The sequence below is a fragment of the Cheilinus undulatus genome, unplaced genomic scaffold, assembly GCF_018320785.1.
Source record: "Cheilinus undulatus unplaced genomic scaffold, ASM1832078v1 Contig14, whole genome shotgun sequence".
NCBI classification, from domain to species: domain Eukaryota; kingdom Metazoa; phylum Chordata; class Actinopteri; order Labriformes; family Labridae; genus Cheilinus; species Cheilinus undulatus.
The window spans coordinates 57,093-76,712 of NW_024571681.1; the positions used below are offsets into that span (position 1 = coordinate 57,093).

The following is a 19,620-nucleotide window of genomic DNA, read 5'->3' on the forward strand; positions in this document are numbered from 1 at the left end:
TCTGTAGTCCAGGTGTAGGACTGGTCTGTGGTCCATGTCTAGGACTGGTCTGTAGTCCAGGTCTAGGACTGGTCTGTAGTCCAGGTCTAGGACTGGTCTGTAGTCCATGTCTAGGACTGGTCTGTAGTCCAGGTGTAGGACTGGTCTGTGGTCCATGTCTAGGACTGGTCTGTAGTCCAGGTCTAGGACTGGTCTGTAGTCCAGGTGTAGGACTGGTCTGTAGTCCAGGTGTAGGACTGGTCTGTAGTCCAGGTGTGGGATTGATCTGTAGTCCAGGTGTAGGAGTGGTCTGTAGTCCAGGTGTAGGACTGGTCTGTAGTCCAGGTGTAGGAGTGGTCTGTAGTCCAGGTGTAGGACTGGTCTGTAGTCCAGGTGTAGGAGTGGTCTGTAGTCCAGGTGTAGGAGTGGTCTGTGGTCCATGTCTAGGACTGGTCTGTAGTCCAGGTGTAGGACTGGTCTGTAGTCCAGGTGTAGGACTGGTCTGTAGTCCAGGTGTAGGAGTGGTCTGTAGTCCAGGTGTAGGACTGGTCTGTAGTCTAGGTGTAGGACTGGTCTGTAGTCCAGGTGTAGGAGTGGTCTGTAGTCCAGGTGTAGGACTGGTCTGTAGTCCAGGTGTAGGACTGGTCTGTAGTCCAGGTGTAGGACTGGTCTGTAGTCCAGGTGTAGGACTGGTCTGTAGTCTAGGTGTAGGACTGGTCTGTAGTCCAGGTGTAGGAGTGGTCTGTAGTCCAGTAGTAGGACTGGTCTGTAGTCCAGGTGTAGGACTGGTCTGTAGTCCAGGTGTAGGAGTGGTCTGTAGTCCAGTAGTAGGACTGGTCTGTAGTCCAGGTGTAGGACTGGTCTGTAGTCCAGGTGTAGGACTGGTCTGTAGTCCAGGTGTAGGACTGGTCTGTAGTCCAGTAGTAGGACTGGTCTGTAGTCCAGTAGTAGGACTGGTCTGTAGTCCAGGTGTAGGACTGGTCTGTAGTCCAGGTGTAGGACTGGTCTGTAGTCCAGTAGTAGGACTGGTCTGTAGTCCAGGTGTAGGACTGGTCTGTAGTCCAGTAGTAGGACTGGTCTGTAGTCCAGGTGTAGGACTGGTCTGTAGTCTAGGTGTAGGACTGGTCTGTAGTCCAGTAGTAGGACTGGTCTGTAGTCCAGGTGTAGGACTGGTCTGTAGTCCAGGTGTAGGACTGGTCTGTAGTCCAGTAGTAGGACTGGTCTGTAGTCCAGGTGTAGGACTGGTCTGTAGTCCAGTAGTAGGACTGGTCTGTAGTCCAGGTGTAGGACTGGTCTGTAGTCTAGGTGTAGGACTGGTCTGTAGTCCAGGTGTAGGACTGGTCTGTAGTCTAGGTGTAGGACTGGTCTGTAGTCCAGGTGTAGGACTGGTCTGTAGTCCAGGTCTTGGACCCAGCTCTCTGTGAACAAGCAGCTTCTTTGATCTGATCTGGTTTATTTGATTTTATAATACTTTATTGTCTGGATCTGAAATTTGTTTTGCATTAAAACAGCAGCTCTGTCTATTAATCTTGCTATTGCTGTTCATTTATTTATCTTAGCAATGACCTTTGACCTTCCCCTCCCTGTGGAGGGTATCAGTGACTGTGTTCTGGACCTCTGTCCAGTCTGCAGTCTTCCCCATGATTGTGGATCCTACTGACCCAGACTGAGACCATCTAAAGGCTCAGGAACCTTTGCAGGTGTTTGGAGTTCATCAGCTGATTAGGCTGTGACTCCATGACTTTACAATATTCAACTTTTTCATCATATTCTCATTTTCTGAGATGTACATGTAACGGAACGTCAGATTTAGACTTTTTAGCTACAACGATTCACCAATCTTTTGACCTTTTCCCACATTGCTGTCATCAAAACTGGACTTAGATCAATGTGAAACAGATCTAGGGTCCCTAAATCTGGACTACCAGGAGCTCCATATTGGACTTTAGCCCTGACCTTCTCCAGGACTCTGACTATTTGAATTTTCAGATCAGGGATAAACAGCAGCACCCAAAGAACCAGAGCTGGTTAATTCCTGTGACTTAATCCCACATGTTCTAGATGTTTCTAGAGTTTCTCTTTGGAGAGAATATTTCAGAGTTTTAATGTGGGTGATGATGGCTCACAGAGATCTCAGAACATTAGAACATGGCTATATATTAGATATGAATAGATGTTAAATATAGCTGATATATAGACATATTAGATATATAAATATATTAGACACATAGATATTTTAGACACATAGCTATATTAGATACATAGATATATTAGTTATGTAGATATATTAGATATATAGATATATTAGATATATAGATAGATACATAGAAACATAAGATATATATACATAGAGATATATTAGATATATGGATATATTAGATAGATATATTAGATACATAGATGTATAAATATATAGGATATATGGATATATTAGTCACATAGATATATTGGATACATAGATATATAAATATATTACATATATGATATATTAGATATATAGATATATTAGATACATAGATATAGAAATATATAAATACATTAGATACATAAATATATTGGAAACATAGATACATAAATATGTCAATATATTAGATACATAAATATATTACATACATAAATCTACTAGGTACATAGATATATTAGATACATAGCTTTATTAGATATATAGATATTTTAGATACATAGATATGTTATATATATATCAGATACATAGGTATATTAGATATATGGATATATCAGATTATATATATTTTAGATTAATAGATATATATCAATATAGAAATAATTAGATATTTGGATAGATTAGATACATAGATATATAAATATATAAATAATTAGATATTTGGATATATTTGATACATAGATACATTAGATACGTAGATATATAACATACATAGATATATTAGACACATAGATATCTTAGATACATAGATATATTACACAGTAGATATATTAGACAAAGATTTTTTAGATACATAGATGTGTTACATATATAGATATATAAGATACATAGATATATAAATATATAAATATATTAGATATATACATATATTAGATGTATAGATATATAATATATATATATCAGATGTCTAGTTATATTAGATATATAGATATATTAGATGTATAGATATATTCGATACATAGTTATATTAGATACATAGATATATAAATATATAAGAATATTACACACATAAATAAATTAGATACATAGATATATTAGATATATAGATATATTAGAAGTATAGAGATATTAGATGTATAGATATTTTACATATAAAGATATATTGGATGTATAGATATATTATATATATAGATATATTAGATGTATTGATATATTAGATGTATAGATATATTATATATATAGATATATTAGATGCATAGATGCATTAGATATATAGATATATTAGAAGTATAGAGATATTATATATATAGATATGTTAGATGAACAGATATATTATATATATATATTATATGTATAGATATATTATATATAGATATATTAGATGTATAGATATATTATATATAGATATATTAGATGTATAGATATATTATATATAGATATATTAGATGTATAGATATATTATATATATAGATATATTAGATGTTTAGATATATTATATATAGATATATTAGATGTATAGATATATTATATATAAATATATTAGATGTATAGATATATTATATATATAGATATATTAGATGTATAGATATATTATATATAGATATATTAGATGTATAGATGTATTAGATATAGATATATTAGATGTATATATATATATTATATATAGATATGTTAGATGTATAGATGTATTAGATCTAGATATATTCTATATATAGATATATTAGATGTATAGATGTATTAGATATAGATATATTAGATGTATAGATATATTATATATATAGATATATTATATATAGATATATTAGATGTATAGATATATTATATATATATATATTAGATGTATAGATATATTCTATATATAGATATATTAGATGTATAGATATATTATATATAGATATATTAGATGTATAGATGTATTAGATATAGATATATTAGATGTATAGATATATTATATATAGATATGTTAGATGTATAGATATATTATATATAGATATGTTAGATGTATAGATGTATTAGATCTAGATATATTCTATATATAGATATATTATATATATAGATATATTATATATAGATATATTATATATAGATATATTAGATGTATAGATATATTATATATAGATATATTAGATGTATAGATATATTATATATATAGATATATTAGATGTATAGATATATTATATATAGATATATTAGATGTATAGATATATTATATATATATATATTAGATGTATAGATGTATTAGATATAGATATATTATATTTATATATATATATTATATATATATATATTATATGTATATATATATTTTATATATAGATATATTATATTTATAGATATATTATATATATAGATATATTAGATGTATAGATATATTATATATATAGATATATTAGATGTATAGATATATTATATATAGATATATTAGATGTATAGATATATTATATATATATATATTAGATGTATAGATATATTCTATATATAGATATATTAGATGTATAGAGATATTATATATAGATATATTAGATTTATAGATATATTCTATATATAGATATATTAGATGTATAGATATATTATATATAGATATATTAGATGTATAGATATATTATATATATATATTAGATTTATAGATATATTCTATATATAGATATATTAGATGTATAGATATATTATATATAGATATATTAGATGTATAGATATATTCTATATATAGATATATTAGATGTATAGATATATTATATATAGATATATTAGATGTATAGATATATTATATATATAGATATATTAGATGTATAGATATATTATATATAGATATATTAGATGTATAGATATATTATATATAGATATATTATATATAGATATATTAGATGTATAGATATATTATATATAGATATATTAGATGTATAGATATATTATATATATAGATATATTAGATGTATAGATATATTATATATATAGATATATTAGATGTATAGATATATTATATATAGATATATTAGATGTATAGATATATTATATATAGATATATTATATATAGATATATTAGATGTATAGATATATTCTATATAGATATATTAGATGTATAGATATATTATATATATAGATATATTAGATGTATAGATATATTATATATATAGATATATTAGATGTATAGATATATTATATATATAGATATATTAGATGTATAGATATATTATATATAGATATATTAGAGGTATAGATATTTTAAAAACATTAGATATATAGATATACTAGACATATAGATATATTTCTTATATTAAAATATTCATCATCCTCATCATGAGGATTAAAATAAAAGTCTACAAATATTTCTCCTTGTTTTCCATAAATCTAGAAAATCTGGAAGTTTAACTTTCTGATGTAAATGACAGGAAAAATTATTATCCTCTATCTTTTAGATGCACCTGTTCTGTTAGAGTAGCAGTTTTAAAATCTGGTTTTACCAAATCCAGATCCTGATGCTAACTGGACCCTTTCACAGGCTGCAGTCTCTCCAGATCTCTGGTTGGTAGATCTAGCTCAGCAAACGTCTGATGACCACTGTCAGGAAGAGACCTGGGCCCAGTGTTAGCAGGGACTTTAGTTTTCAGGGTGAAAATCAGAACATGCGTTCAGAAGTTTCCTGGGTGGATCACTGATAACTAACAGAATATTATTGATCAGCCTGGACCGCTCTCAGCTCCTGTCAAACACTCTACAGTCGTCCTAAATGTGCTTTTTGGTTGTTTTGTTGAACTTTTAGAGACATCCGCTCTGTTTAAGGTTGTGGCGCTGCAATAATCAGGTTTCTTCATAGTTCTGTAGAAACATGTGAGATTAGATCTGAAAATGTCTGGAATGTATGAGCCAACATTAAAGTGTTTCTATGACAACAGAACTATGACTCATTTCAGACTCGTTCATCAACATCAGCAGTTTAATCACCAGTCTTTACTGATAAAAATACAGCAGGAGAAACAGTCTGTCAAAATGTTTAGTTCAGAAAACATGAGAATGTTTTATAAAAACCCAGATCTCTGAGAGTATTTAAAGTCCTGTCTGTGTTCTTAGTCAGAACTGGGAATGACGTCACATTTGTCAGCAAAAACAGATCTCCCAGTTGTTTGGGAGACGAGCTGGGAAAAATGAGTGTCTCCATAGTGGCTCATTTTTTGTTGGATGTAGAGCAACTCTATAATGTACAAACCAGCTCCAAAGTTAAAAGAAAAGGATGTAATTTTTCATTCTGACAATGGAAATGGAAACTGTCAAAAGCTTTTTATGCTACGTGTACAGTAAATGGACTCAAAAGTTAACAAAGATACAGCTACTTAAAATGGAAATAGAAAACTACAAGAGCTCGCTACGTGGAATGAAACACAAAAGGTTGTGACAACAGGTCAAAATCAGAGTTTTTACTAAATGTAACACTTTGTACCACCATGTTGTGAGGCTGAGGTCGAGGTGACGAGTCGTAAATACGACTTGGAGTTACGATGACAGATGGAACGCAGCATTATTCCTCTGTCTCTGGTTAAATAAAAACATCCTGAAAACCAGTATGAACATCAGATTCACACATGAACAAGGTCTGATAGGGATTATTTCTAGTATATTGAAAGTATATTTACAGTCAGACCACCCTGCTGCAGCACAGATGGAGGCTAGCGTTATTCCTGTTACCAGGCTAACTGCTCACATAGCTCCTGTGGTTTATCTGTGAATGTGGACACATGTCCATCACCATAGAGGATGCTATCCTGCTGTTAGCCTCACTAGCCCTTAGGGTGGCCATATGTCCATATGTGTGAGGGGGTGTAAGGGGGCCAAAGCTGGATTAATGTTATGATGAAAATAATTAACCCATAGTGACCACCTTTTTAGAGGGATGACAATTATAAATATTACTGCAACAAGGAATATGATCATTAAAATCAATGATCGTTTTACTAAGAACTGTGTCTTTTATATGTGACTAACTAAATTGTAAAGCCTTTCTATTTCTCATTATTGTAGTAATAGATCCGTCAGTGATTTTAAGATACTTCTGAGTATTGTTCAGTGAGGATGTCTGGACAATAGTGGGGGGCCTCAAATCAGAGTCTGCTTAGGGCCTTTGGCCAGGGACGGTCCTGGGTCTATTTGTCCTTCAGTGAGTAGAGTATCAGAATCACGGTATCATACGGTCAGGATCATGGACTAGATTGAATAGTGGTGGGGAATACACTAGAGCGCCTTTGTTGTGGTTATTCTTGCTTCACTGTGTGCTGCAGAGACGGCCACCCTACTAACACAGCCAGCAGGGGGCAGACTTCCTCTGAGCTCACTCAAAAACAGTCTGCTCCACAGCTGAACTTGGACTGGTCCTCTCCTCAGACAGACAGGGATCATTTCCAGCTGTGGAGAGAAGGTCAAAGGTCAGAGGTCAGCTTCTTTTAGATCTCGTGTTAACATGTTAGAGTGATCACACAGGGGTGCTATGAAGAAAGATTAGACACTCATGATTCTGTAGTAGTCTCAGGTCTGTTCTATCATAGATCTGTGCATGTCAGCATCCCCGCCCTCACGCTCACGTCTGTTCTATCATAGATCTGTGCATGTCAGCGTGGCCGCCCTCACGCTCACGTCTGTTCTATCATAGATCTGTGCATCTCAGCATCCCCGCCATCACGCTCACGTCTGTTCTATCATAGATCTGTGAATGTCAGCGTGGACTCCATCACGCTCACGTCTGTTCTATCATAGATCTGTGCATGTCTGCATCCCCGCCCTCACGCTCACGTCCTGCTCTATCATAGATCTGTGCATGTCAGCATCCCCGCCCTCACGCTCACGTCTGTTCTATCATAGATCTGTGCATGTCAGCGTGGCCGCCCTCACGCTCACGTCTGTTCTATCATAGATCTGTGCATGTCAGCATCCCCGCCCTCACGCTCACGTCTGTTCTATCATAGATCTGTGCATTTAAGCGTCCCCGCCCTCACGCTCACGTCTGTTCTATCATAGATCTGTGCATGTCAGCGTCCCCGCCCTCACGCTCACGTCTGTTCTATCATAGATCTGTGCATGTCAGCATCCCCGCCCTCACGCTCACGTCTGTTCTATCATAGATCTGTGCATGTCAGCATCCCCGCCCTCACGCTCACGTCTGTTCTATCATAGATCTGTGCATGTCAGCGTGGCCGCCCTCACGCTCACGTCTGTTCTATCATAGATCTGTGCATGTCAGCATCCCCGCCCTCACGCTCACGTCTGTTCTATCATAGATCTGTGCATGTCAGCATCCCCGCCCTCACGCTCACGTCTGTTCTATCATAGATCTGTGCATGTCAGCATCCCCGCCCTCACGCTCACGTCTGTTCTATCATAGATCTGTGCATGTCAGCATCCCCGCCCTCACGCTCACGTCTGTTCTATCATAGATCTGTGCATGTCAGCGTGGCCGCCCTCACGCTCACGTCTGTTCTATCATAGATCTGTGCATGTCAGCATCCCCGCCCTCACGCTCACGTCTGTTCTATCATAGATCTGTGCATTTAAGCGTCCCCGCCCTCACGCTCACGTCTGTTCTATCATAGATCTGTGCATGTCAGCATCCCCGCCCTCACGCTCACGTCTGTTCTATCATAGATCTGTGCATTTAAGCGTCCCCGCCCTCACGCTCACGTCTGTTCTATCATAGATCTGTGCATGTCAGCATCCCCGCCCTCACGCTCACGTCTGTTCTATCATAGATCTGTGCATTTAAGCGTCCCGCCCTCACCTTCACGTCTGCTCTATCATAGATCTGTGCATGTCAGCCTGCCCGCCCTCACGCTCACGTCTGCTCTATCATAGATCTGTGCATTTAAGCGTGCCCGCCCTCACGCTCACGTCTGCTCTATCATAGAACTGTGCATGTCAGCGTGCCGCCCTCACGCTCACGTCCTGCTCTATCATAGATCTGTGCATGTCAGCGTGCCGCCCTCACGCCACGCCTGCTCTATCATAGATCTGTGCATGTCAGCGTGGCCGCCCTCACGCTCACGTCTGTTCTATCATAGATCTGTGCATGTCAGCGTGCCCGCCCTCACGCTCACGTCTGTTCTATCATAGATCTGTGCATGTCAGCGTGGCCGCCCTCACGCTCATGTCTGTTCTATCATAGATCTGTGCATTAAAGCGTGCCCGCCCTCACGCTCACGTCTGTTCTATCATAGATCTGTGCATGTCAGCATCCCCGCCCTCACGCTCACGTCTGTTCTATCATAGATCTGTGCATTTAGCGTGCGCCTCACGCTCACGTCTGTTCTATCATAGATCTGTGCATGTCAGCATCCCCGCCCTCACGCTCACGTCTGTTCTATCATAGATCTGTGCATTTAAGCGTCCCCGCCCTCACGCTCACGTCTGTTCTATCATAGATCTGTGCATGTCAGCGTGGCCGCCCTCACGCTCACGTCTGCTCTATCATAGATCTGTGCATTTAAGCGTCCCCGCCCTCACGCTCACGTCTGTTCTATCATAGATCTGTGCATGTCAGCGTGCCCGCCCTCACGCTCACGTCTGTTCTATCATAGATCTGTGCATGTCAGCGTGGCCGCCCTCACGCTCACGTCTGTTCTATCATAGATCTGTGCATTTAAGCGTCCCCGCCCTCACGCTCACGTCTGCTCTATCATAGATCTGTGCATGTCAGCGTGGCCGCCCTCACGCTCACGTCTGTTCTATCATAGATCTGTGCATGTCAGCGTGGCCGCCCTCACGCTCACGTCTGTTCTATCATAGATCTGTGCATGTCAGCGTGGCCGCCCTCACGCTCACGTCTGTTCTATCATAGATCTGTGCATGTCAGCGTGGCCGCCCTCACGCTCACGTCTGTTCTATCATAGATCTGTGCATTTAAGCGTCCCCGCCCTCACGCTCACGTCTGCTCTATCATAGATCTGTGCATGTCAGCGTGCCCGCCCTCACGCTCACGTCTGTTCTATCATAGATCTGTGCATGTCAGCGTGGCCGCCCTCACGCTCACGTCTGTTCTATCATAGATCTGTGCATGTCAGCGTGGCCGCCCTCACGCTCACGTCTGTTCTATCATAGATCTGTGCATGTCAGCGTGGCCGCCCTCACGCTCACGTCTGTTCTATCATAGATCTGTGCATGTCAGCATCCCCGCCCTCACGCTCACGTCTGTTCTATCATAGATCTGTGCATGTCAGCATCCCCGCCCTCACGCTCACGTCTGCTCTATCATAGATCTGTGCATTTAAGCGTCCCCGCCCTCACGCTCACGTCTGTTCTATCATAGATCTGTGCATGTCAGCGTGGCCGCCCTCACGCTCACGTCTGTTCTATCATAGATCTGTGCATGTCAGCGTGGCCGCCCTCATGCTCACGTCTGTTCTATCATAGATCTGTGCATGTCAGCGTGGCCGCCCTCATGCTCACGTCTGTTCTATCATAGATCTGTGCATGTCAGCGTGGCCGCCCTCACGCTCACGTCTGTTCTATCATAGATCTGTGCATGTAAGCGTGGCCTCCCTCACGCTCACGTCTGTTCTATCATAGATCTGTGCATGTCAGCATCCCCGCCCTCACGCTCACGTCTGTTCTATCATAGATCTGTGCATTTAAGCGTCCCCGCCCTCACGCTCACGTCTGTTCTATCATAGATCTGTGCATGTCAGCGTGGCCGCCCTCACGCTCACGTCTGCTCTATCATAGATCTGTGCATGTCAGCGTGGCCGCCCTCACGCTCACGTCTGCTCTATCATAGATCTGTGCATTTAAGCGTCCCCGCCCTCACGCTCACGTCTGTTCTATCATAGATCTGTGCATTTAAAGGTGGCCGCCCTCACGCTCACGTCTGCTCTATCATAGATCTGTGCATTTAAAGGGGGCGGCCCTCACGCTCACCTCTGTTCTATCATAGATCGGTGCATATAAAGGTGGCCACCCTCACGCTCACGTCTGTTCTATCATAGATCTGTGCATTTAAGCGTGCCCGCCCTCACGCTCACGTCTGTTCTATCATAGATCTGTGCATGTCAGCGTGGCCGCCCTCACGCTCACGTCTGTTATATCATAGATCTGTGCATGTCAGCGTGCCCGACCTCACGCTCACGTCCTGTTCTATCATAGATCTGTGCATTTAAAGGTGGCGCCTCACGCCACGTCTGCTTCTATCATAGATCTGTGCATGTCAGCGTGGCGCCCTCACGCTCACGTCTGCTTCTATCATAGATCTGTGCATGTCAGCGTGGCGCCCTCACGCTCACGTCTGTTCTATCATAGATCTGTGCATGTCAGCGTGGCGCCCTCACGCTCACGTCTGTTCTATCATAGATCTTTGCATTTCAGCGTGACCGCCCTCACGCTCACGTCTGCTCTATCATAGATCTGTGCATTTAAGCGTCCCCGCCCTCACGCTCACGTCTGTTCTATCATAGATCTGTGCATTTAAGCGTGCCCGCCCTCACGCTCACGTCTGTTCTATCATAGATCTGTGCATGTCAGCGTGGCCGCCCTCACGCTCACGTCTGTTCTATCATAGATCTGTGCATTTAAGCGTGCCCGCCCTCACGCTCACGTCTGTTCTATCATAGATCTGTGCATGTCAGCGTGGCCGCCCTCACGCTCACGTCTGTTCTATCATAGATCTGTGCATGTCAGCGTGGCCGCCCTCACGCTCACGTCTGTTCTATCATAGATCTGTGCATGTCAGCGTGGCCGCCCTCACGCTCACGTCTGTTCTATCATAGATCTGTGCATGTCAGCATCCCCGCCCTCACGCTCACGTCTGTTCTATCATAGATCTGTGCATGTCAGCGTGGCCGCCCTCACGCTCACGTCTGTTCTATCATAGATCTGTGCATTTAAAGGTGGCCGCCCTCACGCTCACGTCTGCTCTATCATAGATCTGTGCATTTAAGCGTCCCCGCCCTCACGCTCACGTCTGTTCTATCATAGATCTGTGCATTAAAGCGTGCCCGCCCTCACGCTCACGTCTGTTCTATCATAGATCTGTGCATTTAAGCGTCCCCGCCCTCATGCTCACGTCTGTTCTATCATAGATCTGTGCATTTATGTGTCCCCGCCCTCACGATCACGTCTGTTCTATCATAGATCTGTGCATTTAAGCGTTCCCGCCCTCACGATCACGTCTGCTCTATCATAGATCTGTGCATTTAAAGGTGGCCGCCCTCACGCTCACGTCTGTTCTATCATAGATCTGTGCATTTAAAGGTGGCCGCCCTCACGCTCACGTCTGTTCTATCATAGATCTGTGCATTTAAAGGTGGCTGCCCTCACGCTCACGTCTGTTCTATCATAGATCTGTGCATTTAAAGGTGGCCGCCCTCACGCTCACGTCTGCTCTATCATAGATCTGTGCATTTAAGCGTCCCCGCCCTCACGCTCACGTCTGTTCTATCATAGATCTGTGCATGTCAGCGTGGCCGCCCTCACGCTCACGTCTGTTCTATCATAGATCTGTGCATGTCAGCGTGGCCGCCCTCACGCTCACGTCTGTTCTATCATAGATCTGTGCATGTCAGCGTGGCCGCCCTCACGCTCACGTCTGTTCTATCATAGATCTGTGCATTTAAAGGTGGCCGCCCTCACGCTCACGTCTGCTCTATCATAGATCTGTGCATTTAAGCATCCCGCCTCACGCTCACGCGTCTGTTCTATCATAGATCTGTGCATTTAAGCATCGCCCTCACGCTCACGTCTGTTCTATCATAGATCTGTGCATTTGCGTCCCGCCCTCATGCTCACGTCTGTTCTATCATAGATCTGTGCATTTATGTGTCCGCCCTCACGATCACGTCTGTTCTATCATAGATATGTGCATTTAAGCGTTCCCGCCCTCATGCTCACGTCTGCTCTATCATAGATCTGTGCATTTCAAGGTGGCCGCCCTCACGCTCACGTCTGTTCTATCATAGATCTGTGCAGTTCATGGTGGCCGCCCTCACGCTCACGTCTGTTCTATCATAGATCTGTGCATTTAAAGGTGGCCGCCCTCACGCTCACGTCTGTTCTATCATAGATCTGTGCATTTAAAGCGTGCCCGCCCTCACGCTCACGTCTGTTCTATCATAGATCTGTGCATGTCAGCGTGGCCGCCCTCACGCTCACGTCTGTTCTATCATAGATCTGTGCATGTCAGCGTGGCCGCCCTCATGCTCACGTCTGTTCTATCATAGATCTGTGCATGTCAGCGTGGCCGCCCTCATGCTCACGTCTGTTCTATCATAGATCTGTGCATGTCAGCATCCCCGCCCTCACGCTCACGTCTGTTCTATCATAGATCTGTGCATGTCAGCATCCCCGCCCTCACGCTCACGTCTGTTCTATCATAGATCTGTGCATGTCAGCGTGGCCGCCCTCACACTCACGTCTGTTCTATCATAGATCTGTGCATGTCAGCGTGGCTGCCCTCACGCTCACGTCTGTTCTATCATAGATCTGTGCATTTAAAGGTGGCCGCCCTCACGTCTGCTCTATCATAGATCTGTGCATGTAAGCGTGGCCTCCCTCACGCTCACGTCTGTTCTATCATAGATCTGTGCATGTCAGCATCCCCGCCCTCACGCTCACGTCTGTTCTATCATAGATCTGTGCATTTAAGCGTCCCCGCCCTCACGCTCACGTCTGTTCTATCATAGATCTGTGCATGTCAGCGTGGCCGCCCTCACGCTCACGTCTGTTCTATCATAGATCTGTGCATGTCAGCGTGGCCGCCCTCACGCTCACGTCTGCTCTATCATAGATCTGTGCATTTAAGCGTCCCCGCCCTCACGCTCACGTCTGTTCTATCATAGATCTGTGCATTTAAAGGTGGCCGCCCTCACGCTCACGTCTGTTCTATCATAGATCTGTGCATTTAAAGGTGGCTGCCCTCACGCTCACGTCTGTTCTATCATAGATCTGTGCATTTAAAGGTGGCCGCCCTCACGCTCACGTCTGTTCTATCATAGATCTGTGCATTTAAAGCGTGCCCGCCCTCACGCTCACATCTGTTCTATCATAGATCTGTGCATGTCAGCGTGGCCGCCCTCACGCTCACGTCTGTTCTATCATAGATCTGTGCATGTCAGCGTGGCTGCCCTCACGCTCACGTCTGTTCTATCATAGATCTGTGCATTTAAAGGTGGCCGCCCTCACGTCTGCTCTATCATAGATCTGTGCATGTCAGCGTGGCCGCCCTCACGCTCACGTCTGCTCTATCATAGATCTGTGCATGTCAGCGTGGCCGCCCTCACGCTCACGTCTGTTCTATCATAGATCTGTGCATGTCAGCGTGGCCGCCCTCACGCTCACGTCTGTTCTATCATAGATCTGTGCATTTAAGCGTCCCCGCCCTCACGCTCACGTCTGCTCTATCATAGATCTGTGCATTTAAGCGTCCCCGCCCTCACGCTCACGTCTGTTCTATCATAGATCTGTGCATTTAAAGGTGGCCGCCCTCACGCTCACGTCTGTTCTATCAAAGATCTGTGCATTTAAAGGTGGCTGCCCTCACGCTCACGTCTGTTCTATCATAGATCTGTGCATTTAAAGCGTGCCCGCCCTCACGCTCACGTCTGTTCTATCATAGATCTGTGCATGTCAGCGTGGCCGCCCTCACGCTCACGTCTGTTCTATCATAGATCTGTGCATTAAAGCGTGCCCGCCCTCACGCTCACGTCTGTTCTATCATAGATCTGTGCATGTCAGCGTGGCCGCCCTCACGCTCACGTCTGTTCTATCATAGATCTGTGCATTTAAGCATCCCCGCCCTCACGCTCACGTCTGTTCTATCATAGATCTGTGCATGTCAGCGTGGCCGCCCTCACGCTCACGTCTGTTCTATCATAGATCTGTGCATTTAAAGGTGGCCGCCCTCACGCTCACGTCTGCTCTATCATAGATCTGTGCATTTAAGCATCCCCGCCCTCACGCTCACGTCTGTTCTATCATAGATCTGTGCATTTAAGCATCCCGCCCTCACGCTCACGTCTGTTCTATCATAGATCTGTGCATTTAAGCGTCCCCGCCCTCATGCTCACGTCTGTTCTATCATAGATCTGTGCATTTATGTGTCCCCGCCCTCACGATCACGTCTGTTCTATCATAGATCTGTGCATTTAAGCGTTCCCGCCCTCATGCTCACGTCTGCTCTATCATAGATCTGTGCATTTAAAGGTGGCCGCCCTCACGCTCACGTCTGTTCTATCATAGATCTGTGCATTTAAGCGTTCCCGCCCTCACGCTCACGTCTGTTCTATCATAGATCTGTGCATTTAAGCGTGCCCGCCCTCACGCTCACGTCTGTTCTATCATAGATCTGTGCATTTAAGCGTCCCCGCCCTCACGCTCACGTCTGTTCTATCATAGATCTGTGCATTTAAGCGTCCCCGCCCTCACGCTCACGTCTGTTCTATCATAGATCTGTGCATTTAAGCGTCCCCGCCCTCATGCTCACGTCTGTTCTATCATAGATCTGTGCATTTAAAGGTGGCCGCCCTCACGCTCACGTCTGTTCTATCATAGATCTGTGCATTTAAGCGTTCCCGCCCTCACGCTCACGTCTGTTCTATCATAGATCTGTGCATGTCAGCGTGGCCGCCCTCACGCTCACGTCTGTTCTATCATAGATCTGTGCATGTCAGCGTGGCCGCCCTCATGCTCACGTCTGTTCTATCATAGATCTGTGCATTTATGTGTCCCCTCCCTCACGCTCACGTCTGTTCTATCATAGATCTGTGCATGTCAGCGTGGCCGCCCTCACGCTCACGTCTGTTCTATCATAGATCTGTGCGTGTCAGCATCCTCGCCCTCACGCTCACGTCTGTTCTATCATAGATCTGTGCATTTATGTGTCCCCTCCCTCACGCTCACGTCTGTTCTATCATAGATCTGTGCATGTCAGCGTGGCCGCCCTCACGCTCACGTCTGTTCTATCATAGATCTGTGCATGTCAGCATCCCCGCCCTCACGCTCACGTCTGTTCTATCATAGATCTGTGCATTTAAGCGTCCCCGCCCTCACGCTCACGTCTGTTCTATCATAGATCTGTGCATGTCAGCGTGGCCGCCCTCACGCTCACGTCTGTTCTATCATAGATCTGTGCATTTAAGCGTCCCCGCCCTCACGCTCACGTCTGTTCTATCATAGATCTGTGCATGTCAGCGTGGCCGCCCTCACGCTCACGTCTGTTCTATCATAGCTCTGTGCATTTAAGCGTCCCCGCCCTCACGCTCACGTCTGTTCTATCATAGATCTGTGCATTTAAAGGTGGCCGCCCTCACGCTCACGTCTGTTCTATCATAGATCTGTGCATTTAAAGGTGGCCGCCCTCACGCTCACGTCTGTTCTATCATAGATCTGTGCATTTAAAGGTGGCCGCCCTCACGCTCACGTCTGTTCTATCATAGATCTGTGCATGTCAGCATCCCCGCCCTCACGCTCACGTCTGCTCTATCATAGATCTGTGCATGTCAGCATCCCAGCCCTCACGCTCACGTCTGCTCTATCATAGATCTGTGCATGTCAGCATCCCCGCCCTCACGCTCACGTCTGCTCTATCATAGATCTGTGCATGTCAGCGTCCCCGCCCTCACGCTCACGTCTGCTCTATCATAGATCTGTGCATTTAAGCGTCCCCGCCCTCACGCTCACGTCTGCTCTATCATAGATCTGTGCATTTAAGCGTCCCCGCCCTCACGCTCACGTCTGTTCTATCATAGATCTGTGCATGTCAGCATCCCCGCCCTCAAGCTCACGTCTGTTCTATCATAGATCTGTGCATGTCAGCATCCCCGCCCTCACGCTCACGTCTGCTCTATCATAGATCTGTGCATGTCAGCGTGGCCACCCTCACGCTCACGTCTGCTCTATCATAGATCTGTGCATTTAAGCGTCCCCGCCCTCACGCTCACGTCTGTTCTATCATAGATCTGTGCATGTCAGCGTGGCCGCCCTCACGCTCACGTCTGCTCTATCATAGATCTGTGCATTTAAGCGTCCCCGCCCTCACGCTCACGTCTGCTCTATCATAGATCTGTGCATTTAAGCGTTCCTGCCCTCACGCTCACGTCTGTTCTATCATAGATCTGTGCATGTCAGCGTGGCTGCCCTCACGCTCACGTCTGTTCTATCATAGATCTGTGCATGTCAGCGTGGCCGCCCTCACGCTCACGTCTGCTCTATCATAGATCTGTGCATGTCAGCGTGGCCGCCCTCACGCTCACGTCTGCTCTATCATAGATCTGTGCATTTAAGCGTCCCCGCCCTCACGCTCACGTCTGTTCTATCATAGATCTGTGCATTTATGTGTCCCCGCCCTCACGATCACGTCTGTTCTATCATAGATCTGTGCATTTAGCGTTCCGCCCTCACGATCACGTCCTGCTCTATCATAGATCTGTGCATTTAAAGGTGGCGCCCTCGCTCGCCACGTCTGTTCTATCATAGATCTGTGCATTTAAAGGTGCCCTCACGCTCACGTCTGTTCTATCATAGATCTGTGCATTTAAAGGTGGCTGCCCTCACGCTCACGTCTGTTCTATCATAGATCTGTGCATTTAAAGGTGGCCGCCCTCACGCTCACGTCTGCTCTATCATAGATCTGTGCATTTAAGCGTGGCCGCCCTCACGCTCACGTCTGTTCTATCATAGATCTGTGCATGTCAGCGTGGCCGCCCTCACGCTCACGTCTGTTCTATCATAGATCTGTGCATGTCAGCGTGGCCGCCCTCACGCTCACGTCTGTTCTATCATAGATCTGTGCATGTCAGCGTGGCCGCCCTCACGCTCACGTCTGTTCTATCATAGATCTGTGCATTTAAAGGTGGCCGCCCTCACGCTCACGTCTGCTCTATCATAGATCTGTGCATTTAAGCATCCCCGCCCTCACGCTCACGTCTGTTCTATCATAGATCTGTGCATTTAAGCATCCCGCCCTCACGCTCACGTCTGTTCTATCATAGATCTGTGCATTTAAGCGTCCCCGCCCTCATGCTCACGTCTGTTCTATCATAGATCTGTGCATTTATGTGTCCCCGCCCTCACGATCACGTCTGTTCTATCATAGATCTGTGCATTTAAGCGTTCCCGCCCTCATGCTCACGTCTGCTCTATCATAGATCTGTGCATTTAAAGGTGGCCGCCCTCACGCTCACGTCTGTTCTATCATAGATCTGTGCATTTAAAGGTGGCCGCCCTCACGCTCACGTCTGTTCTATCATAGATCTGTGCATTTAAAGGTGGCCGCCCTCACGCTCACGTCTGCTCTATCATAGATCTGTGCATTTAAGCGTCCCCGCCCTCACGCTCACGTCTGTTCTATCATAGATCTGTGCATGTCAGCGTGGCCGCCCTCACGCTCACGTCTGTTCTATCATAGATCTGTGCATGTCAGCGTGGCCGCCCTCATGCTCACGTCTGTTCTATCATAGATCTGTGCATGTCAGCGTGGCCGCCCTCACGCTCACGTCTGTTCTATCATAGATCTGTGCATGTCAGCATCCCCGCCCTCACGCTCACGTCTGTTCTATCATAGATCTGTGCATGTCAGCATCCCCGCCCTCACGCTCACGTCTGTTCTATCATAGATCTGTGCATGTCAGCGTGGCCGCCCTCACGCTCACGTCTGTTCTATCATAGATCTGTGCATGTCAGCGTGGCTGCCCTCACGCTCACGTCTGTTCTATCATAGATCTGTGCATTTAAAGGTGGCCGCCCTCACGTCTGCTCTATCATAGATCTGTGCATGTAAGCGTGGCCTCCCTCACGCTCACGTCTGTTCTATCATAGATCTGTGCATGTCAGCATCCCCGCCCTCACGCTCACGTCTGTTCTATCATAGATCTGTGCATTTAAGCGTCCCCGCCCTCACGCTCACGTCTGTTCTATCATAGATCTGTGCATGTCAGCGTGGCCGCCCTCACGCTCACGTCTGTTCTATCATAGATCTGTGCATGTCAGCGTGGCCGCCCTCACGCTCACGTCTGCTCTATCATAGATCTGTGCATTTAAGCGTCCCCGCCCTCACGCTCACGTCTGTTCTATCATAGATCTGTGCATTTAAAGGTGGCCGCCCTCACGCTCACGTCTGTTCTATCATAGATCTGTGCATTTAAAGGTGGCTGCCCTCACGCTCACGTCTGTTCTATCATAGATCTGTGCATTTAAAGGTGGCCGCCCTCACGCTCACGTCTGTTCTATCATAGATCTGTGCATTTAAAGCGTGCCCGCCCTCACGCTCACATCTGTTCTATCATAGATCTGTGCATGTCAGCGTGGCCGCCCTCACGCTCACGTCTGTTCTATCATAGATCTGTGCATGTCAGCGTGGCTGCCCTCACGCTCACGTCTGTTCTATCATAGATCTGTGCATTTAAAGGTGGCCGCCCTCACGCTCACGTCTGCTCTATCATAGATCTGTGCATGTCAGCGTGGCCGCCCTCACGCTCACGTCTGCTCTATCATAGATCTGTGCATGTCAGCGTGGCCGCCCTCACGCTCACGTCTGTTCTATCATAGATCTGTGCATG

General features: G+C 44.7%; 1 protein-coding gene across 1 annotated transcript in view; it reads right to left on the bottom strand.

The window, feature by feature from the left end:
• Positions 1 to 6,017: 6,017 nt before the first annotated feature.
• The window catches only part of LOC121506625 (NACHT, LRR and PYD domains-containing protein 12-like), a 44,654-nt gene continuing 31,051 nt past the window's right edge, over positions 6,018 to 19,620 (bottom strand). Inside the window, exon 11 of the mRNA XM_041782441.1 lies at positions 6,018 to 7,495. Within this exon, the coding sequence (XP_041638375.1) occupies positions 7,486 to 7,495 (10 nt within the window). The 3' untranslated portion in view covers positions 6,018 to 7,485. The remainder of the gene's footprint in view (positions 7,496 to 19,620) is intronic.